An 11,798-nucleotide genomic window follows, 5' to 3' on the forward strand; every position below is an offset into this window, starting at 1 on the left:
TCACCATTTGTATTGAAAAGGTTGAAGAGGTTGGAAAAAATTATTCTGCCCGTTCAACTTAAAATGTTGAAAAAATAAACTAATCCTACAGCAAAAGTGTTCAACTTATTCAACTACTATTTTGGAGATGAATGAGTTGAATATTATTCAACTCAATTTTGTTCAATCCAATTTTTCAATTTTAAGCAACCATTTCCACCAATATGTGTGCGCCCACGACTCTAGTGATCATCTACATATCAATTGTTTCGATTCTGCATTTTTAATTATTGGTCAAAAATTATTAAATTTTAGTTTATTCAAATTGAATTGAACTTGAAAAAATTCACATGTTCTATTTTTTGGTTTGACGTTTTGAGTAAAGCATATGGAGCGCGCTCGTTCTCAAGTGGATGGCTTTATAATCAATCACAAAAGATAATAAAAAGCTATGGATTTCATCCAAATCCTCACTAAGCTACAATCACATTTTTGCAAGAAAAAGAGAAATCTTCCTCTGTTCGCTTCCCATTCATAACTTTCCTTTTGTTCAAGTAGATTTTTTCGGATCGCAAATATTAAGTATAACTAAATATGATTTTAAATGAACAATACTTTGCAAAAACAAAAGTTTGTAGATAAACTTTATAAAAAACAATCTTGATATTTATCCTTTTAATTTCTCATAAATAATTATTAATTTTCTGTTTCTCCAAACGAAAAAAATTGGTTTAAAAGGACACCACACCACATTCATATGAACAAACAAATATGATTGGGCTATTATAGAACCATAGTCTCTAGAAGACTACAGGGAAAAAAAAACTATACTACCAAACTCTCACATTAAAGTTTTGAGTAAATACATTCGACCAACTTTAGTTTTGGGTAACAAGAAACAACATAGGTTTTTCTGATATGTGTTTAATTTCGTTTTGGATTTTGATACCCCAAAAGGATTTGAGTTGGCAAATTTATTATACTCACTTCCTCCTACTTGGACTTTGACCCTTAATAAATTGCTAGCCAAAGATCACATCACACATTTATTTACCTTTATCATTGATATGTCACTCGTGAATAACAAAAATACTATACCTTTTTGGCTGCTATTTATACACACGCACACAAACACACCACATCACACCACAAAGGTTAAAAAAAAAAAACAAATAACACAAAACCAAAAACACTTTTGTTCTTCTCTCTCTCTAAAAACACAAGTTTTCGACAGATCAACTGTTCTCTTCTTCATACGTGTTCATCAATGGCGTCACTTCACTGATTCAAAAGTCCTATCAAACCCCACTTACCCATTTCTCTCTCAATCTCTCATTACACACACACACATCTTCTCTCAATCAGAAAGGTTACATTTTTTTTTTATTGGAAACCACAAGCCATGGAAGCTGCTAACGAGCCCGTCAATGGCGGATCCGTACAGATCCGAACGGAGAACGAAAGACCAAAGCTTCCTAATTTCTTACAAAGCGTCAACATAAAATACGTCAAGCTAGGTTACCATTATCTGATTACTCATCTCTTCAAGCTCTGTTTGGTTCCTTTAATGGCGGTTTTGGTCACAGAGATCTCTCGATTAACAACTGAAGATCTCTACCAGATTTGGCTTCACCTCCAATACAATCTCGTAGCTTTCATCGTCCTCTCTGCTTTAGCTGTCTTTGGCTCGACCGTTTACATCATGAGCCGTCCCAGATCCGTGTACCTCGTTGACTACTCTTGTTACCTTCCTCCAGAGACTCTTCAGGTTAACTATCAGAAGTTTATGGATCACTCTAAGCTGATTGAAGATTTCAATGAGTCGTCGTTAGAGTTTCAGAGAAAGATTCTCGAACGTTCTGGTTTAGGAGAAGAGACTTATCTCCCTGAGGCTTTGCATTGTATCCCTCCACGTCCAACGATGATGGCGGCGCGTGAGGAAGCAGAGCAGGTAATGTTCGGTGCACTCGATAAGCTTTTCGAGAATACCGAGATTAACCCTAGGGATATTGGTGTCTTGGTTGTCAACTGTAGCTTGTTTAATCCTACACCTTCCTTGTCAGCTATGATTGTTAACAAGTATAAGCTTAGAGGGAATGTTAAAAGTTTTAACCTTGGTGGGATGGGGTGTAGTGCTGGTGTTATCTCTATCGATTTAGCTAAAGATATGTTGCAAGTTCATAGGAACACTTATGCTGTTGTGGTTAGTACTGAGAACATTACTCAGAATTGGTATTTTGGGAATAAGAAGGCTATGTTGATTCCGAACTGCTTGTTTCGTGTTGGTGGTTCGGCGATTTTGTTGTCTAATAAGGGTAAGGATCGTAGACGGTCTAAGTATAAGTTGGTTCATACGGTTAGGACTCATAAAGGAGCTGTTGAGAAGGCTTTCAACTGTGTTTACCAAGAACAAGATGATAATGGCAAGACTGGTGTCTCTTTGTCGAAAGATCTTATGGCTATAGCTGGGGAAGCGCTTAAGGCGAATATCACTACTTTGGGTCCTTTGGTTCTACCTATAAGCGAGCAGATTCTGTTTTTCATGACTTTGGTTACAAAGAAGTTGTTTAATGCTAAGCTGAAGCCTTACATTCCTGATTTCAAACTTGCGTTTGATCATTTCTGTATCCATGCTGGTGGTAGAGCTGTGATTGATGAGCTTGAGAAGAATCTGCAGCTTTCGCAGACACATGTCGAGGCATCGAGAATGACACTGCACAGATTCGGAAACACTTCTTCGAGTTCAATCTGGTATGAGCTGGCTTACATTGAGGCTAAAGGAAGGATGAAGAAAGGAAACCGGGTTTGGCAGATTGCTTTTGGAAGTGGGTTTAAGTGTAACAGCGCGGTTTGGGTTGCTCTGCATAATGTCAAGCCTTCGGTTAGTAGTCCGTGGGAACATTGCATTGATCGATATCCGGTTAAGCTCGACTTCTGATTCAGTTAAAAAACCATTAGTTTGTCATAAACGTGGTTAGACTCTGCCCTGGTTTATTGTTCTTTGTTCCTGTTTTAAAAATGGTTCAGTTCTTGTACTCTTTAAATGTGATGCTTCTTGACTATTATACCCTCACCTTTTGTTCTATGGCATCTCGAATCGATACACAGTTGCGTAGAACTTTATGTATACCAAAAAAGATTGGTACTTTATTAGAATCATGTAACAAAGTAAAAGCAAAGGTAAAAAAACTCTTTGACAAACCTAGAATCCTAGATTTGATCTCAAACACATTATTTGGACTTGATTTGTGTCCAAGCAAAAGGAATCTTTACAATAGTAAACCGACATTTCCAAAAAGAAAAGGACACTCGATTATTTGCTGGCAATCTCGAGATCCAAATGTGTGTTTTAGTGTCCCTATCTTCTAGTTGGCGATTATGATAATGATCATATGACGAACCAAACATAAAATCTATTGGGTCATTATCATCATTACTACGTCAGGTTCCCTAATATATAATAACAAGATTAGTATGCCAATTTATAAACCAAAACCTTGGGTTTAGAAATTCATTGAAATCTCTACAAATACAAATCAGAAACAAAAAATTAAAACGCAAAAGATTTGTACTATTAAGGGGATGAATTAAATTATAGTAGGTTTTATGGTTGGTATTATAAAAAGTAACACATCAGTGCCGGGGCCCTTGTACCAAGCAAGCATATCAAGCACAAACTTGTGGCTCCAAAAATATTTTGAAGATTAAAGCTACTTTTGTGAAAGCAATGCTAAAATATCTTCTTCTTTTTTTCTTTTCTTTTTTTTTTTTAATTAGAAAATAGAAAGCAATGCTAAGCTAATTTTTGAACAAAAATCCAAAAAAACGGGCAATTTTTTCTTTTAGTGGGAAAAGTTATATAATATAATGTAGTTGAGATGACCCATGTAAGGTTGTGTCTTACCGCAGAGGCTAAAAGGTCGTGTGGTAATGAATCAATCGAGTTTGGTACATGGACTTTTAAAGTCTTAGACCACCATCCATATGCAGCATATGATATGCTATAGAGAAATAGAAACAAAAGCTGGTACAGTGTTCAAATTTGCTCAAATTTCCCTTGTGGTACAGTGTTCGACTCGACGAATTGCCCTCACTATAGAACACGACTTGAGAGTTATTGCAAGTGGACTCTACTCCATGGTCGGTTAAGGTTTAAAGCATATAGAGATATACTTTCATTCAAAGGTAAGTTTTATGCGAAAAGGCTCCTTCTGGTCGATTAAAGAAAATACTGCAGCAGGTTCTTGGATGTGGAGAAAACTGTTGAAGTATAGGCACATTGCCTCCGATTTTGTCAAATATGAGGTTCGTAATGGGAGATGCATCTCTTTTTGGCATGATAAGTGGTCCAGATTGGGTTGTTTACTGGATATTACAGGCCAGCGTGGTTGCATTGATATGGAAATACCGTTACATGCCACAGTTGCAGAGGCGATAGACCATAGAAGAAGAAGGCACTGGGTGGACTATCTCAACCAAATAGAGTCTGTTCTGGATGAGATACGTTCACACGGGACAACTGATGCGGTCGATGTAGTCTTATGGAAAGGGAAAGGTGGTCGTTTCACTACGAAGTTTACGACCAAGGAGACTTGGATGCAACTTCGGGAGTCTCATGGTCATACAGACTGGGCAAGAGGGATCTGGTTCTCTCTAGCAACACCGAAATACACTTTCATATCTTGGCTAGCAACTCTGAATAAGCTCTCAACGGGTGACCGCATGCAAGCCTAGGGTGGTAATTTTAACACATCATGTGTCCTCTGCTCGTGCACTCTGGAAACAAGAGACCATCTATTCTTTTCCTGTCCTTTCTCAACTGAAGTATGGGCCGGACTCACTGCAAAGCTCTTAGCCAACAGGTTCTCAACAGTATGGGGATGCGTCTTATCGCTACTCACAGATACCACACAAAGCTCAGACACCTTATATCTCTTACGCTATACTTTCCAGGCCACAGTCCATACTATCTGGAAGGAACGTAATGGCCGGAGACAAGGGGAAACCCCAACCCCTGTTCCTCTGCTTATCAAGCTCTTGGACCGGAATGTTCGCGACAGACTGCTCTCTATCTATGCTCAAGGAAACGGCAAACACAGGGCTGCAATGGAATTGTGGCTAGGCACAAGATAAACTCCAGTTTTTCTATTCCTTTATTATAGCTGTTAGATAGATTTTAATTTTTAAACAACTTAAACACTCTCAAAAATGTTGATGTAAAAAGCTTTTTTCGAATAAATTTTACATTTTATTCAAAAAAAAAAAAAAAAAGGTAAGTTTTATGTTGTAAAGGCAAGTTTTATGTTGCTGATATGATTGGACGGGGACATCTATGTTATCGAGTCCTCATTCAGTGTTACAGAGATCAGTTCAGTCACACAGTCTCATGAAACTTTTGATGAGAAGATTGGTTGTATCAGGAGACGAGTTGTTACTGGTGCAACGGTTTACGCCAGGAAGGTATGGTGATGCATATATGCATGCATGGTGCAGATTTTTTAGGCTCGAAGAGGAACACCAAAGGCGATGGGTTCGGGTTAATGACTTGGAAATGACTGGAATCTCTGCTATTCCTCAAAGGCGCTTCCGGGAATGAAAGGGAACTGCATTGTGTTCATTGAACCAAAAAACATCTATGAGAGAATCCTTTTCTTTGACTTAGGAGCCAGAAAGACCAGTGCGGCGGTTACAGAATGCAGAGGCTATATGGGTGCATTCGGCGAAAATCAAGAATCTGCGCGGTCTTGTGGAATTGTGACGAAGCAAAATCCTGTAGTTGGCACCTATCATATATTAAGTAAATTTGAATCAGTTCATTAACCATGTGTTCACATTTATGTATCTTTGGTTTGGATGATTGTATTGGCTAGGATACTTCGTTGGAAAGTTTTAATTCAACTTTACTACCCATTTATAGAATTCTAGATTAAAAAAAAGCATCACATGTCATTTACTAAAATCAGTTCATTCAACAACGATATATAGTAATCACTTCAAGTTCTAAGTTAATTCATTTTGCTCCTTTGAACACCTTTACAATTTCTGTGATACGCTGCTAACATGTCATTTTACAAGTCCATGGTATATTTGAGCAAATATGAAGTCCTTTAGAGTCTTAGACCATTTACAGTGGTGATTCTCAAACAGTTGCTAAGACAGTTGTTCATTTATTAAAAACAAATAAACAATAATTAAAGAAGAGAGAAGACAGAAAAATAAGGAGAAAAGTGAGAAACGATTCTTACTGAGAATCTATAGAACCATTTCTCACCACATGTCACATGATTACTAGTTGAATTCTTTTTTCTGATTTAATCTTTAAATAAATAATTATATTATATTAAAATAATATATATTGAGAACTTATCTCATTTTAACCAGTGGACATGTCCTTAAACCACCATCCATATGCTATAGAGTCTTAGACCACCATCCACATACCTGTTGGATGTCTCCAATTTTTTAATAATAAAAGTAAAAAAAAAATAAAGTTTTAATCATAAACATCGGAGACCTGTGTCTCTACCCAGATAATTTAGATACTTAGAGACACGCTAACATACTTAGGGCATTCCCATCCGTTATACAGCCATTGGGTGTCAAAAAAGTTAAACAATAATATTTTTAATTTTATTTAATTATTTAATTATTTTTTAGTTTGTCCAACCAATCAAGTGATGACAGCTGTAGATGCTGTGTCTTAATTGTGCTGGGTAGAGACACTTTCCACACATCTTTCTACATTTTTCTTATTTTTTGAATTTTTTTATTCTTCTAATCCTCTGTCAAATATGTGCAATGGGAGTGCACTTAGAGACATACTTAGAGATACGGTAACGTGTCAAGAATCCATTGGTTACGTTTTGGTGTTTTTTTTTTTTTTTTTTTTTTTTTTTTTTTTTTTTTTTTTTTTTTTTTNCTCTCTTTCGATACAAACAAAACAAAACAAGGAAAGGATAAATCGATTTATCAAAATTGACGAGAACAAACAAATCAAAGTTCTGATCGGTTTCCAGACAAAATGGATATCTCCTCGTTGTCTTCTTCTTCTCTGTGACAGGAATAATAGTTTGGTTTGGTTATATTTTGGTTATTATCCGGTTTAGTATGTATTTTGGTTTGTTTATCTGGTTTAGCAAACACGATATATGTAAACCTTTCTCATTAGTGAGAATCAATCAATGAAAATCAACAATCTTCTTAATCTCTATTATCTCTATATCATCATCATCATCTTCCACCATTGAATCTCTGTTCTTCGGGTCAATCCTTCTCCCTTAGTGATCATCCCCTGGGCTTTGATTTACCCTTATCTTGTTCTCACGGTGAGAGCTGATTTGGGATATACTTTTACTGTTTCATTGGTATCAGAGCAGTGAGTTCTTCGAACTGGTTTTCATGGCAGATACACAACAACAATCGATGATCAAGTCAGATTATAAGCCAAAGAAGCTTCCTTACTCATGTGAGGAGGTCTACGAAAGAATGGACAAGGGTTTGTGTATACTTTGTGAGGAACACGACATCCCTGGTCATTATCAGTTGAAGCACAAGGGAGTCAGAATTCTCATGAAGGAATGTGAAGATGATGATCAAGTTTCTGATGTCTTAGAAGAAGTTCATCAAATCCAGAAGGTTGTGAAGAATCCTGACACGTTCGCGGAAACGGTGAAGAATTCATATCCCTTAATTGAACCGTTGAAGCCTGCCTCAGTTTTACAGGGTGTAGATTCTGTTGCTGATGTGCTGAATGACCCTAAAATGGATTCATATGTTGAGGAGGTCGAGAAATTGCCTCAACAATTAACTAGTGGTAATGGCAACATCAATGCACACCAAGTGTTTGATAAAATTCCTCTAAGAATAACAAGTAAGGGGAAACGGAGAACAAGTCTTAAGGGATGGAAATTCAAGTTCAAAGCCAGTTCAAAGAGAGGAAAAATGGTGGGTTTATCATTTGAGGATGCAGCTGCTTTGGTTAACGAAGATCCTAAAGAGACAATTTGGGATTGTGTCTACAAAGAGTTCACAAAAACTATGACGGCTCATGGGAAGAAAAGAATGGACCAATTTAAAATAGCTCAAGCTGATCGTGTATGGGAGCCACGTGGTTTACCAACTAAATTGGAGCTTTGGGATTGTCCAGAAAAAGAATCAAGGTCATACCAAGCATCGCATCATATTGAAAGGTTTTCATTTCCTCAGGTACTAAATTCTGACTCGGAACAAACTAGAAATAGTGTATTGCAGTTACATATTGGTGTGGGTTTGGTTGATTCAGGACATATAAGAAAATATAGGTTGAAGTCACATGTTGGTACAAACTTGATTGAGTTTCGAGTCGGTCATGGCGGTAATATGTTTATTGCCACTAAAATGCTTGTTCATGACAAAGTGATGGTTGTAGCTCAGAGATTGACAAGTTTACAAATCCCTAGACTATCTCTAGCTAACCATGTGTGGAAACCTGGTGGAGTATTAAATGAAGATGATAAGTGGAAAGGGATAGAGAAATGTTACAATCATGGTATGCTTATGAGGTTAATGCGATGGCTTCCTAGTATGTGGTTGCAAAGAATCAAGTCCACGGAGCTTTACAAGTTAGCAATATGTTCTTTGGTTGGTCTAAAAACGTGGTCAAGGTTATGCTCCGGTGATATATCGTTAGTTGAAGGTTTTGTGAATGCAAATTCTGAGATGGAACAACAAGAATTGCTAAGCACTAGAAAGAAGAAGCAAAAGTGGTCAAAATCTTGGCGATTCAAGTTCAAAAGAAGGTCAGAGGCACACAAACTAAAAGGTAATCAACTACTTCTGGATCAAATGGCTGAAAATATTGAAGTTAACTCTAGGGATGGTGAAGAGCAGCCTCTTGTCTCTGGGGACAGCCAATCTAATCTAAAATTTATGCGCTATCAAAATTGGATAAAGATGTATGTTCTGGTTAACGTAGAAAAAGGTAGGGTACACCATGTGTGTGATGTTGCCTCTGTATGCTTATTACTAGATGAAGTTGGTCATTTCAGTTCTGAAACATTCTCACTTGGTGAAGTTGTTAAGATATGGAGAATTTTGAAAGCTGGACATGTTCATAGAAAGGGGAATGTGTGGCTAGAAAACTTTAAGCAGATGCTGGAAATTGGTGTTCGTAGAAGATGGTTCCCATTGTTGATGGAAAATCATGTTTCCCCACTCACAGTCATACCCTACGGCTTGACGTCATCTTCAAGAGAGAAGGGTTATTTTAGTGTGTACTTGGTAATGGGTTCAAATAGAGAATCATTTCTAGCATCTCAGAACATGATGGAAATCGGGGGCAGAATTTTTGAAACAACAAAGGTGAGACAGAATCTGAAAAGCTGTCAAAGTGGCTCTCTTCTAGAGTTCTTAAAGACACATGAAGCTATAGTAGACAGATCCATGCTCCCTTGCAACAACACTATGTTTGTCACTTATCTCAGAAACTTGGAGAAGAGCTACGTTGTGTCTACCCTACGAATTGAAGATGCTCTCAAAGAAGCTGCGGTTGTTAACTTCACAGTGGACCGATTTGAAAGGCATATGGTTACAATCCTTTCCTATGGAATGTTTCACTCACCAAGACAACCAGAAGATGGGAAATGGTCATGCTCGATGTGGGGTGCTCTACACTTAAAGAGTGCTGCAAAGAATGACACAAAGATCTCTATTAATTGCGTTTACGGATCACTGCCACGACCTCCAGATTTCAGGACACTAGAGAAAAGTCTTGAAAGGCTGAGCAAGCACCAGAAAGAAACTAAACTATTATTCGCCAAGAACCACAAGTTGCTGAACCCTGAAGCCAGCCTTTACACCAATTTGACGCAGTTCAGTACTGAGCTTCAAAGTCGCAAGATGCACGCCAGATACGATATGATGCGAGTTAGGTATGCTTCTAATTCTCTTGCTGAACTTTGTGCTTATGAAGTGTTCCATTTCCAAAGGCCACCAGAGATCTATATCAAGGGTTCATCACCAAATATAGAGATTATCATCCTTGAGGACAAGGATGTTCTCAACAGGGGAGTATTGTGACAGGAATAATAGTTTGGTTTGGTTATATTTTGGTTATTATCCGGTTTAGTATGTATTTTGGTTTGTTTATCTGGTTTAGCAAACACGATATATGTAAACCTTTCTCATTAGTGAGAATCAATCAATGAAAATCAACAATCTTCTTAATCTCTATTATCTCTATATCATCATCATCATCTTCCACCATTGAATCTCTGTTCTTCGGGTCAATCCTTCTCCCTTAATGATCATCCCCTGGGCTTTGATTTACCCTTATCTTGTTCTCACGGTGAGAGCTGATTTGGGATATACTTTTACTGTTTCATTCTCCGATTCCACTTACTTCTTCTCTGTTAGGTAAGAAGCTTCTCTGTTATGTGTTTGATGAATGAAGATGATTCGGAACCAAAAAGGTAACCTCATCAAACGTGTCTTTGATTCTATTTTATTTGTAATTTGTAATTTACAAATCGGAATCACTTTGGTGTTGAGATTGATTACTTGATTGTCTGCTTTGTGAGGTTTGCTATGTATTGATATTTGATACTAATCATTGTGTTTAGTTTGAGTGTTGAATTCGATTAAAGTTTTGAAATTGCTAGGGATGTAGTTAGAAATTGGGTTCCTTATGCTTCTTTTATGAGTCTTATTTCCTTTTTCGGTAGCTGATGGGTTTGTCTCTTTCAGAGATGAGCCAAACAAATGGTGATTCTATTCTCTTAAAATTTGCTTTCTTGAAATGGAACTTGTTCAGATACAATGCAAAGATATGTTATTGGAGGAGTAAGATGTGGCCAAAGCTTTAGTCAAATATGCAAATCAGGTCGGCATTGAGGTGTTGGTGGTTGGTTCCTCCTCATAAGGTGGCTTTCTCAGGTGTGTTTAATCTCTTCTCTTTGCTGTGAAATCTTTTAACTAGAAATGGTGGATCAGATGTCAAAAATTGAGTCTTATTGACTTTTACGGTTCAACAAACCTACAAAGATTCGAGGAACCATCAACGAAGACTGCACCTAATTTTTCCACGGTTTATGTCATAACAAAGGAAAGCTTTCAACAAAGAAAAGAGCTTCTCGTGCTGCACCCTCTGTTTCTCCATTACGCATGCAGCTTCAACAAGCTAGCTTAAAGCCACATCCACCGTTGCCTTCTCCTGCAACTACTAACACAAGATGTTAAAAACAACATAGCTTTTCTAAATGTTTCTTTCACTTGTCAAATCTCCTGTAGAATACTAAACCTTTTCTGACTGTATTAATATATATTGGTTTCTGGTAGCTGAGAGACACTTTCTAGTAGCAAAAGTGTCAAGGACGTGGGGATAAATTTAGCGACCGGATGCAGATCTCTAAGATAGATGGGGGTTCAATCTCGGATTTCCTGTTGTGACCGGATAAGGATCTCGGAGTTGATAGGGGTTCAATCTCGGGGTTCATGTGTGTTGACCCGTATGGTTAGTTTTGTGCTGGTCGAAGGGGGCCAGCGTTGTGTTGACCCAGAGGGTTAGTTTTGTGCTGGTCGAAGGGGGCCAGCGTTGTGTTGACCAGTGGGGTCAGTAAATTGTTAATCGGTGTGGTAAGGATTGTGTGAAACAGTGGGGTTAGGATGGTGTTGACCGGTGGGGTCAGTTTAGGCTGACCAGTGGGGTCAGGGTGGTTTGGGGCTAGTGGTGTCCTGGTTGCTAGTCAGAGGGGGCCAGCGTTGTGTTGACCAGTGGGGTCAGGAAATTGTTGATCGGTGGGGTAAGGATTGTGTGAACCAGTGGGGTTAGGATGGTGTTGATC

At 37.9% G+C, this 11,798-nt stretch overlaps 2 protein-coding genes across 4 annotated transcripts in view; both read left to right on the forward strand.

Moving 5' to 3' along the window:
• On the forward strand, positions 1,135-3,094 carry LOC104747426 (3-ketoacyl-CoA synthase 9). Its single transcript, XM_010469052.2, has one exon. The coding sequence runs from the start codon at positions 1,382-1,384 to the stop codon at positions 2,915-2,917; it is 1,536 nt and encodes a 511-aa protein (XP_010467354.1). The 5' UTR covers positions 1,135-1,381; the 3' UTR covers positions 2,918-3,094.
• LOC104747427 overlaps positions 6,941-11,798 on the forward strand; it is a 7,212-nt gene continuing 2,354 nt past the window's right edge. Inside the window, exons 1-3 of one of the 3 annotated variants that reach the window (XR_761155.1) lie at positions 6,941-7,304; positions 10,372-10,427; positions 10,769-10,890. Coding sequence is in view for 2 of the 3 variants with exons in the window: in XM_019237375.1 (XP_019092920.1) it covers positions 7,402-10,035 (2,634 nt within the window). In the remaining variant the exon portion in view is untranslated. Of the gene's footprint in view, positions 10,185-10,371; positions 10,428-10,768; positions 10,891-11,798 lie in introns of those variants that run through there. The other 2 variants (XM_010469053.1, XM_019237375.1) reach the window with 2 other exon arrangements.

This window comes from Camelina sativa, chromosome 15 (assembly GCF_000633955.1).
Source record: "Camelina sativa cultivar DH55 chromosome 15, Cs, whole genome shotgun sequence".
NCBI classification, from domain to species: domain Eukaryota; kingdom Viridiplantae; phylum Streptophyta; class Magnoliopsida; order Brassicales; family Brassicaceae; genus Camelina; species Camelina sativa.

Excerpts from the sequence above, each read along its gene's own strand:
- LOC104747426 (XM_010469052.2), top strand. The coding sequence starts at position 1,382 with ATGGAAGCTGCTAACGAGCCCGTCAATGGCGGATCCGTACAGATCCGA.